This window comes from Lycium barbarum, chromosome 10 (assembly GCF_019175385.1).
Source record: "Lycium barbarum isolate Lr01 chromosome 10, ASM1917538v2, whole genome shotgun sequence".
NCBI classification, from domain to species: Eukaryota; Viridiplantae; Streptophyta; class Magnoliopsida; order Solanales; family Solanaceae; genus Lycium; species Lycium barbarum.
In genome coordinates, this window is record NC_083346.1 from 1,040,935 (window position 1) to 1,053,087 (window position 12,153).

Here is a 12,153-nt window from a genome sequence, read left to right on the forward strand (position 1 = left end):
TCATGGCAATTGACATCATTTTTGGGTGATCTTTTTTCACCTTTACAGCTATTCCGTCAAGGATGGTTTGGTACGATGGATAAGCGAAAATAGTGATGGGATAAAAATTTAATACCACCTTATCATTTGTTTGGTTACTAATCGTGGGATAAGTTATCCCAGGATTAAAAATAGTGTTGGGATAACTTATACCCATCAGAGGGTGGAATAGTAATTATGGGATAACTTACCCCAGGATAAAACTGTGAAATTGACTAAAATAGCCCTAAGGTTCTCAAAACCCTTTTTCTACTACATCAGGTGGAGGGTATTTTTGTAAATAAATAACTTTTTCTTAAAAGTTATGCTACGCATGTTACTTTTAATACATCAAACCAAATAATCAATAAGAAATAATATCAGGATAACTAATTCATACATAAATAATCCCAGTATAACTTATTCCAATATAATTAATCCCATCATAACTTGTGTTCAAACCAAACGACCCCTTAAAATTTAATATGAACTTATATGATCCCTAGAATAGGTACTTCACAACTCCAGGAATGTGAGTATTCATTAAGTAATCTTCCCATTTGATGCAACGCGGGTCAAAATTAAGCACGTCATCCATGTTGATTTCCTTCATTGCCAATCTTAATCTTTCAGTATTAACATCATCGAAGCTGTAAAATATATACTTAACATTAATATTATTGGAGCATTAGTTATATATAACCATAGTTGAAGAAAATACACTTGAAAAGAGAGAAAATGTAGAAAAGTTATAACGTATGCATACCTTCCATAGAAAAACAAGTAGGGTTCGAACAATTCAGATAAACGTATAGCCGTATGCATCTTTCTTTCCATATACCAATAGGTTTTGTCAAAGCAATGGCATGACACTAGGTTCACAAACTTTAGCATCTGAAGCATTTAAAACATGGGTTAGCATTATTGTTGCAATTGTAGCTTGAAAAAATCTAATCTAATGTTGATTACTCTAAAAGGGTTAATTTCGTTCACGTTCTAGTTAGAGATTATCATGTATGCATCATTCATGCATTACACAAAAAATTGCATATATAATTAAGGTACTACTAAAAAAGAATGTATCAAGGCGAAAAATGGAATATGAAAAAGGTACCTTTAAAAGTGGCAAATAATGAGTTGAAATGTGTTTTCTAAAGCTAGCCATGCTGCTAAATGAACGCAGAGGAGCCCTCACGTTGATAGTTTTTCCATCTTTGTTAATCCATGGATTTTGCGTGAAGTAGTGAAACATGAAAAACGTTATATCTGAATTTCTTAGAGGATCTCTTGAAGAAGAGCTGATATGATAAACAACTACTTCTTTAGAATGTTGATTTTCATGTGTTAAAGTTGCTGCAAGAATTGAGTTCACCACCATATCACCTGGAATCTGTAAAATAAGAAAATGAAGGAAGAAAATAATCAAAGCCAAATCCTCGCGGTGCGATGGTTGGGCAACCCTCAATTAATGAGGACGTTTAGTCCCTAAGGGGTGTATTTGATGCTCATGGGGGAATGTTGGTCGAGGAGATGGAATGACAGGCTTCTATGCTAGCAAGTTTCTGCAAAAGAGCGGTATGACACATTATAAAAATTATATTCCACACCGTAAATGGGGAGGAAATTTTGATGTTATATATGACAAAGTACAAACTTATATAGTAAACGCAGTTTTGAATTCAATCAGGTGTACCCGATCTTCACTGGCTCCTCCCTGGCCTCTCCTCTTCCCTCTTCTTTGGTTACTATTAGAGTAACCCCACATTCATCTCATGCACATTGTACCTCAAATGTTGTCTATCTATAAAATAATTTGTTGCTGATTAAAGACATAGACAATCCTCTAAAGTTGTCAGTACAGTTTTTTATTTGGATACTTCAACTGAGTTTTGTTATTTATAAGACACTTAACCAATGTTTAAATTTTGTCTATTGAACACTTGATGTGTAAGAAATAAGGCATGAAGAGGGGGGGGGGGGGGGGTTACAGTGTGTTGAGAAGATCACGAGGAATTTTTTAGGAGCTATTTATATATTTCACCTTTTTTAATTGTATAATTTTGTGATAATGCTGTGGGAATAGATATGACAAATTTCAAGTATCTAGTCATCAAGTTGAGAATAATAGCATCGTGCTAGTAAAGTTTAAATTATAGAATCAGGAAAATCACTTACCAGATCAAGTTTTGAGTCAGGATCACCATAGAAGAAATTCAGTATACCTTTTCCATAAGCCAAAATAAATGAATCCACCGTTCTGTTATTAGAAAATAATATGAGTAAGAGACGAAGATACAATGATACATTACCTAACAATTATATAATGGCAATTTATTACGACAGTCATTGGTTAGTGTTTATTAGCCAAGAAAGGAAACTTTAATCCCCTGAAGTGAACGAACTTACATTTCCACGATAACGAAAATCGTAACAGAAAATTCAAAATGTTACATAATTTTTGTGTTTGTAATAATACTTTTTATATACATTTTACTTTACTACTATATTAGAAGCACCGGTGCACCGGTTGGTGCTTCTTTTTCGTCGTCCGTTGTGGACCCCCCCTCCACGCCCCAATAAAAAAACATTTGGGCTCCATATCAAATAGGCCCATAAAAAAAATTGTGGGCCCCATATATATTAAACAACAACTAATATTAAAAAAAATTGTGGGCCCATATTAAACACCATTCAGTATTAATTAAAAAAAAAAGTGGACCCACCACATCCAAACTCATGGAAAAAAAAAGTGGACCCCATATTAACAAAATCAAGCAATGTTGAAAAAAAAAAGTGAATTCCATATTTAAAAAACAAACAATGTTAAAAAAAATGTGGGCCCCATTTTAAACACTATACGTATTCGTAGCAAACACTAATATAATAAAGTTTTAAATACGGAGTACAAACTACAATGTTATATTAATCGTGTTTTGAACATAATATCCCATATTGACAAAATAAAGCAATATATATATAAAAAAAAAAGTGCAGACTTTGTATTCTTAGCAAACACTAATATAATAAAGTTTTAGAGACGGAGCAACAATTACAATGTTATATCAATCGTGTTTTGAAAAAAACAAATTGGGCCCCATATTAAACAGGCCCATAAAAAAAATTGTAAAAAAAAAAATGTGGGCCCCATATATATTAAACAACAACAACAACAAACCCAGTTGGATCCCACAACGTGAGGTCTGGGAATTGTGGGCCCCATATTAAACACCATCCAGTATTAAAAAAAAAAGTGAAACCACCACATCCAAACTCACGGAAAAAAAAAGTGGACCTCATATTAATAAAATCAAGCAATATTGAAAAAAAAAAGTGAATCCTATATTTAAAAAACAAACAATGTTAAAAAAAAATGTGGGCCCCATATTAAACACCATGCGTATTCGTAGCAAACACTAATATAACAAAGTTTTAAATACGGAGCACAAACTACAATGTTATATTAATCGTGTTTTGAACATAGTATCTCATATTGACAAAATCAAGCAATATATAAAAAATAAAAAAAAATAAAAAAGTGCAGACTTTGAATTCTTAGCAAACACTAATATAATAAAGTTTTAGATACGGAGCACAAATTACTATGTTATATCCATCGTATTTTGAACATAGTATATATAAAAATAAAATAAAATTGGGCCCCATATTAAACAGGCCCATAAAAAAAACAAAATTATGTAAAAAACAATTGTGGGCCCCATATATATTAAACAACAACTAATATTAAAAAAAATGTGGGCCCCATATTAAACACCATTCAGTATTAAAAAAAAAGGTGGAACCCACCACATCTAAACTCACGGGAAAAAAAAAAGTGAACCCTACATTAACAAAATCAAGTAATATTTGAAAAAAAAAGTGAATCCCATATTAAAAAAACAAACAATGTTAAAAAAAAATTGTGGGCCCCATATTAAACACCGTGCATATTCGTAGCAAACACTAATATAATAAAGTTTTAAATACGGAGCACAAACTACAATGTTATATTAATCGTGTTTTGAACATAGTATCCCATATTGACAAAATCAAACAATATATATATAAAAAAAAAAAAATGAATCCCAAATTGTGGGCTCCATATTAAACACCATCCAATATTAAAAAAAAAAAAAAACTGAACCCACCACATCTAAACTCACGGGAAAAAAAAGTGGACCCCATATTAACAAAATCAAGCAATATTGAAAAAACAAAAGTGAATCCCACATTTAAAAAACAAACAATGTTAAAAAAAAAATGTGGGCCCCATATTAAACACCATGCGTATTCGTAGCAAACACTAATATAATAAAGTTTTAAATACGGAGCACAAACTACAATGTTATATTAATCGTGTTTTGAACATAGTATCTCATATTGACAAAATCAAGCAATATATATAAAAAAAATGAATCCCATATTAAAAAAATAAACAATGTCAAAAAAAAAAGTGTAGACTTTGTATTCTTAGCAAACACTAATATAATAAAGTTTTAGATACGGAGCACAAATTACAATGTTATATCAATCGTGTTTTAAACATAGTATATATATTAAAAAAAACAATTAGGCCCGGGCATATTAAACAGGCCCATTAAAAAAAATTGTAAAAAAAATATTGTGGACCCCATATATATTAAACAACAACTAATATTTAAAAAAAATGTGGGCCCCATACTAAACACCATCCAGTATTAAAAAAAAAAAAGTGGAACCCACCACATCCAAACTCATGGGAAAAAAAAGTAAACCCCATATTAACAAAATCAAGCAATATTAAAAAAAAAAAATTGTGGGCCCCATATTAAACACCGTGCATATTCGTAGAAAACACTAATATAATAAAGTTTTAAATACGGAGCACAAACTACAATGTTATATTAATCGTGTTTTGAACATAGTATCCCATATTGACAAAATCAAGCAATATATATATAAAAAAAATGAATCCCAAATTGTGGGCCCAATATTAAACACCATCCACTATTTAAAAAAAAAATTGGAACCCACCACATCTAAACTCACGGGAAAAAAAAGTGGACCCCATATTAACAAAATCAAGCAATATTGAAAAAAAAAGTGAATCCCATATTTAAAAAACAAACAATGTTAAAAAAAAATATGGGCCCCATATTAAACACCATGTGTATTCGTAGCAAACACTAATTTAATAAAGTTTTAAATACGGAACACAAACTACAATGTTATATTAATAGTGTTTTGAACATAGAATTTCATATTGACAAAATCAAGTTGTTATGTTCACCAAAATAAATATACTTAAAATATTTATATTTTAAAATAAGATAGAATTTAATGCAAAAGACAACATGACAAGTAAAATGAGCTAAACCGAGAATATTTACCAAAAATTAAAAAATAGTATTTCTTCGTTTAAATAGAAAATCAATTTATACTTTGTTTCGTTTTAAACATGTAAAATTAATTTAATAATTTGAATTAGAATTATCCAAATCAAAATTTGATAAAAAATAATAAGTATTTTACACCTTTAAATTAATCGAATTAAAATTGAAAGTATGCTTAAATATTTCTATTGTTTTATCTCAAAGAGAGGAAAATAGTTTCTTTTTAAACAAGTCTTCTCTTTTAAAAAATATTAATAAATTTGCCGATTTTGTATTCGTAGCAAACATTAATATAATAAAATTCTAGATACGAAACACAAACTACAATGTTATATTAATCATGTTTTAAACATAATATACTCTCTCTCTCTCTCTCTATATATATATATATAATCACTATTCAAAGACAACTACATACACATAGATGCACTATAATCTAAAGGGTTAGGCCCGTGCGCAGCACGGGCATAGGCCGTCTAGTAAGTAATAGAGAATTTTGAGGCTTAAATATGAAAGTCAAATTTGTGTAACAAAAAAATATTGACCTATAGACTTAGTCAGTGACCGGTAATATCATATATATGAAAGACAAAACTGTTAAAGAGAACGTACTTTAAGTTTCATAAATATGCTTTCAACATGATCTATGCTCACCAACCTAGTCCGCTAGATGGGTGAGTTGGACCAAGAATTTTTAACCCATTTTAGACCTGAGGCTATTAGTTAAATTCAACCCCAGTCACTCCTTTTGAGTTCTGGATTGGGTTGGCTCTTTAGGGCAAAAATTATAGTAATAATTAATTAATTAATTTCAAACGAAAAGTATATAAATAAAAAAATATGAAGGAAAACTAAAGATGGTTTCTTGACAAGTGAAGGACTTAGCTTTTTGGAAACCCTTTCGACGGGCTTGGTCAGTTGGTTGGCTGAGCCGAGCCGAGCCGAGCTAGCTATTGAATTGGGTTGCGCTGAACCAACACGTTTTGATGACTCTAACCCTCATGCCCGAACTTATTTGTTTTTCATGAGACTTTCTTGATAAACGATGGCGACATGTCTCGAATCTAGGACCTATATTTGCTCTTTTACTATGTTAAAGTGTGTGACTATCTCATATTCTCATTTGAAAACTTAAGATGATAAGAGCACAAATTAATTTGCGTAATTATGTAATCAATAAGCTAAAACAAACATTAATACTATGTCTACCGGTATTCAGTTACCTCACTCTTTCAATCCATCCAGGAAACGGCTCTTTGTAGGTACTAGTTATAATTGTTGGACGTATGATAACAACCTGTAGATTTTCCTTCAAATGTCCCAAAAGCATCTCTCCCATTGCTTTTGTGAAGGTATATGTGTTTTGCCACCCATGTAATCTTGCCCTAGTTAAGGACCAAATATTTCAATTAAATTTTATACCGACGTTGTGAATTGACGAGAATAATAAACTTTAGAATTTGTTTCACCAAGGGATAGGAAGTAAATTTATCTCATATGCTATCTATATGACATCATGAGCATCTTGTAATAACCTTTGAATGCCAAGTTCTTTCATGGCTGTTGTTACTTCCTTTGATGTCGCATTTAGAGCTTCAAGTTCCTTAAATTTGTTTGCTATCACATCTCTTTCCACATCCATATCCAAATAAGAGATTTTGTTGAGTGTCTCACCCATAAGGAACGATTTTTCTGATAAAACTCCTGTTGCTTTGCCGCAAACATAAGCTATAGAAAGAAGAGTTTAAGTTTTATACACCGACAATATAAGAAATATGTAAATAACCAAATCACTTATAAAATAATTATATGCAAATAATGATAATAAGTATCGATTATTAACTTAACTAAAATTAGTAATTAACCTACAAAGTACACTATTAGACAAAAAATCTTTATAGTGACATATAAATACCTCAAATCTAAAAAGGGAAAACACAATCCACCTTTGAAACAACCTCATCAAATGTTGGATCTACGTTGTATCACACCCGAATCGGCCCATTTTTCTCCCGAGGAGGAGTTTGATCTCAACCAAACTAGTATGTATAAGTGATTTTTTTTAAAAGGAATATGGTATTTCATTGTAAATATTTTTTCTATTTTGTTATTTCTTTTATTTCTTTGTGACCAAGTAATTGAATAATAAATTGATTATAAAAATGTGATTAATAATACATATTAAGAAGTTATAATAACACAAATAAACTTTAAATAAAATATATAATGATTCTATTAAATATATTTAAACTCATTTTATTTTTATTTTTTTTACTTTTAAACACCTATTTTGTTAAGCCGCCGTGATTAGCATATTAAAAATAATAAGCAAATTGATAACTATCAACTCACCGGTAGATACATGAAGAAGCATTGTCAATTTTGTACAACTCTTGGCAAACTTGAGGACATTCATGGCACCAACCGCGTTTACATTCATTGCAACATCATATCTATTCAAAGAGAATGTAACTGTGTAATTAGAGGGAAAAAAAGAGAAATTCCAAGAATATATATCCAATTTCATATCAGTACCTCTCATAAAAGTTGGTCGTGGCAGCTGAGTTTATTATTATATCTATTTCTTTGCACATTTCCTCTCTTAACTCGGAGTTTCTAATTCCCATATTTTCGTGTGAAATGTCACCTGAAATTGCAAACACCTTCTCCTCCACGAGAGAGCAAAGGTTTACACTCATCTTTTCCCTTATAACTTTGAATAATTCAGACATCATGACCTGTGTGAATTAGGAGTGTCAAATGAGTATGACCTATGTGAATTAGGAGAGTCAAATGAGCTAGTTGGGTTGAATATATATGGCGGATCAAAATGAGTTAATAAATATGTGGGTTACGTGAGTTGAGATGATGAATTGGATCAAAATGAGCTAAATAATAGGTCATAACCCAATCCGTCCCAAACCCAGTTTTAATCTTGGTTAATTAGTAATCTTATAGTAGTATTTTGTTTCCTTAGTAAACCAAGCTAATAAAGCTTTTTTCTCTTTTTAGGTTATATATAAAATACCCAACTAAAAAAGTTGGCACTTTTCTCTATTTAAAAATTATTTACATAATATATTCACAGGGTTGAACCCGAGACTCTATGATTAAGAATGAAGGAATTTTGTCCATTCCATCACAATATATGGGAGTAATCCGTTTTTAGTTTGCTCAAACTCTAATGGCAACACAACCTTAAGCTCAGTTAGAATTCTTTTCAAATTTAATGACATTGACTTCCAAAACACATTTAAATTAAGGAATCTGGTCCTTACCTCATCAGTGAAGCGTTCTCTAGCGGAGTTGTTGTCCGAAGATCTTATGAGAAGGTAGAGCTTTTTCACATTTGGTTGAACACGAAGTATCTTCTCTACAAGAACTACATACATTATAAAAACAAATGCAAATTTGTCAAATTGTTTACCAAGGAACTAGAGCTACCGGGATTAGGATCTAATATAATTTGGTACTCCTCCGTTCCAAAATACTTGTCATGACCCGTTTTCCTGATAGCTAAACTATATAAACTTTGATCATTATTTTAAAATGTATTTTTCCACTTTATTGATATGAGAAGAAGTACAATTTACAAAACATTTCGAATAGTTTTGAACATATATTAATTTAAAAATTAATCTACAATTTAGCTTCGAAGACTAATCAAATTGACATGCAAACTGATCCGAACACTAGAATTATAAAAAATAATCAAATTCACTTCCGGGAAGCGAAACGTGACAATTAGGAAGAGTATATATGAAAATGCAGAAGAGAGAGTGTGTGTGAGTACGCTTTGCGAGGAAACCGGTGGCACCCGTAATGAGAAGAGTCTTGCCTTGGAGGAATTGCTGTATTGTACGTGATTCCATTGAGCAGAGCAACGGGCAGGTAAGTTTCTTTCTAAATTCAGGCAAATAAAAATATAAAAATGAAAGTGCTACTTGTTATTGATATGGATTCATGCACACATGTACTGATGGACCAATATATATAGAAGATTTACTAACTGAACTTTCAACAAAAAATTTATTTCTCATTATTTTATGATTTTTGTGTGGTTCGTTTTAGTAACAACATTTGTGAGCTCGCAATTTTAATTGATTCCTTCAATGCTATCGCATCCATATTGTCTATCTTCTCTCATATTGATTAAGGATGCGTGTACACACATGACACATGTCGTATTAAGTTAAATGCCTACTATTAATTGGGCTACCAGACCAACAGGTAAGTTTGATTTTTCCTCTGTTACACACAGTATTTATATTTATATCAATATTAGTATAACAGTAAGTGAAATGCATTTCTGACACACCTCTTACTTAAGCACAGTTAAGAGATATACGTGTTTTTGCTTTAATTTAGTATACATATTTTATACAATAATGATACAATTTCTATACATATGATAGATTTTTTCTATACAATAATGGATACAATTTCTATACATATGCTGAAATTAATTGAAAAGGCTAACAAATGAAATTATTTTAAAAAGGCTAAAAAGTGTCTTTTAAGCTTTTTGGATCATCCGATTGTCAATAGTTTGGATCGGATGACCATTTGTGTCCTTTCTTTAATTTTGGGAAAAGGACACAAATGGTCATCCGACCCAAACTATTGACAACCGGATGACCCAAGAAGATTATAAGACATTTTTAGTCTTTTAAAAATAATTTCATTTTAGCCCCTTTTCAACTAATTTCAGCATATGTATAGAAATTTTCTCAGTGTTGTATAGAAATTATTGTATAGAAAACTTATCATATGTATGGAAACTGTATCATTGTCGTATAGAATATGTATCCCTACAGTATGTGTTTTGAAAATGTATCGTTGTTATATAATTTCTGTTTAATAAATGTATAATCAGCGTATACTTACTAATTATACACATATTATACATGTTTTAGGATATTTCTTGGAGGCTCAATCAATGTATACATAATAATTATATACGTATTATACGAAAGAAAATCAGACTTTTTGGTAGTGTCCTTTTCCCTAAAAAAGTATTCACTTTTTTTTGGTATAATTTTTCACTTTATTTGACAATTGGGTTTTTATACGAAAATTTCAAATTCAACTTGAAATTGTATTCAAAATTTAAAAAACAAGTTATAAAATAGGTCATTTTTCACTTTTGAAGTTGTATTTATTATTCTAAATAATCTTTGCAAAAAATATAACCGAATACAACTCCATCTTCAACTCCAACTCCATAAATTTCAAATAAAGTGAAAAATATTTAAAATCTATAGCCAAATTCCTACTTAGTTTTTCAAAACTTCTTTTATAAAAGTTGAAGATAAAATCAACTTTCAGGTGAGGTATTTTTCAACCATTAATTGCCACAGGCATATACAATAATATATTATTTTGATTGTGCATTTTTTCTATTTCATCTTAATATACGGTGCATATTTTATCCGAACTTTCTATTTTTCAAATTTCTTTCATTGATACTATGGCTATTTGTTTCAATTGTGTATATTTGTTTTTTGGGCCAAACTTGTATTAAAATTAGACTTGCTTGGAACTCCATTTTTGCTAAATAAAAAGATTAGCTAGAATAATGGAGTACCAAATGTATATTTTTTGTTATTTTTTCTTTAGATGCAATGACTATTTATTTCAATCGGCCAAATCACTAAATAAGGTTAAAGCGTTATTATGTTTAGCCAAATAAAAAGGTATATCCAAAAAACGGAGTTAAAATTATATACTTATATTTCTTTTTTAGATATAATTAATGAATGTTTACTTCAATTGTGTATTCTTTTCAGGTCAAATGTAAAAACGTCTACATCATAACATCATATTGATCACGTTTATTCTGAATTCACTGACTCGAGACTCGAAATCCTGAATTCGCATTAAATTATAACCAACCAACACTTACATTTCTTTAAAAGAAGTAAGTTTCTTAAATTTCTCCCATGGCTTATCCCAGACAACTACCAAATAGTTACGAACAAAACCACCATCCTTAGCGTTAATTACTAGTCGATAATTTGTGCCAGCAACAACTTGAGTTTCTCCTTTGGCTATACTTTGAAATTCCAACTTTGTCCCTGCTTCTTTGTTATGTTCATTCACAGCAAACTTACCAATCATAACCACATCAGGGGCATTAACGTTATTTAACGTGTCCAACCACCAACTCCACCACCCAACGCTGTGGAGAAATGGAAGAAAATTGAAGAAATTAAGAAGATTGAGAGAGTCATGGAGAAAATAGAGGTCATTTTTTTTTCTTGTCAATGTGTGTGGGTTTTTTTTTTTTTTTTTTTTTAACTTATAAAGAGTTTCAGTGGGTGGACTTATTTAAAGGAAATGTTAGGTGTGAGAGAACCGACCGTTGTAGATAGGGGTGTACAAAGTAAATCGATAAATCGAATCAAATCGAGAAAAAAATCTGACTAGTGGTTTGGTTTGACTTGGTTTGGTGTTGAAAAAAAACCGATCATAATTGGTTTGGTTTATTTTAGCTAAAAAAAGTCAAACCGAACCAAATCAACCCGACATTACATTTATTCAATTATTCAATTTTTAAAATATTTTATACATACAAATATTTATTTTTAATGTAATTTATACATTTCTTAAAATTTTTTCGTATTTTTTTATCTGTTATCATATTATTTCAAGCTTGAACTTAGAATTTTGAATGTTAATAAGTTTTATATCCCATGGATGTTAGTAACTCATAGAAAGTCCAAATCAAAACTAACAAAAGAAATTCAATTTTACGACTAGGAAT

The 12,153-nt window shown here is 30.4% G+C and overlaps 1 protein-coding gene across 1 annotated transcript; it reads right to left on the reverse strand.

The window, feature by feature from the left end:
* Window positions 1–329: 329 nt before the first annotated feature.
* On the reverse strand, window positions 330–9,367 carry LOC132614447 (fatty acyl-CoA reductase 3-like). Its single transcript, XM_060328902.1, has 10 exons — window positions 9,181–9,367; window positions 8,666–8,769; window positions 7,923–8,125; window positions 7,740–7,840; window positions 6,923–7,115; window positions 6,611–6,772; window positions 2,194–2,275; window positions 1,133–1,408; window positions 785–912; window positions 330–668 (listed from the first exon to the last, which is right to left on the reverse strand). Exons 1-10 carry the CDS (start codon window positions 9,257–9,259, stop codon window positions 521–523), a joined length of 1,476 nt encoding a protein of 491 aa, XP_060184885.1. The 5' UTR covers window positions 9,260–9,367; the 3' UTR covers window positions 330–520.
* Window positions 9,368–12,153: the final 2,786 nt, after the last annotated feature.

Bases quoted from the DNA above. Each gene is read 5' to 3' on its own strand.
- LOC132614447 (XM_060328902.1), bottom strand. From the start codon at position 9,259: ATGGAATCACGTACAATACAGCAATTCCTCCAAGGCAAGACTCTTCTC. The intron at 7,116-7,739 runs GTGAGTTGATAG...TTCTTTCTATAG, and splicing joins GCTTCTTCATGTATCTACCG to CTTATGTTTGCGGCAAAGCA. The intron at 2,276-6,610 runs GTAACTGAATAC...TTCTAATAACAG, and splicing joins GGATGGATTGAAAGAGTGAG to AACGGTGGATTCATTTATTT.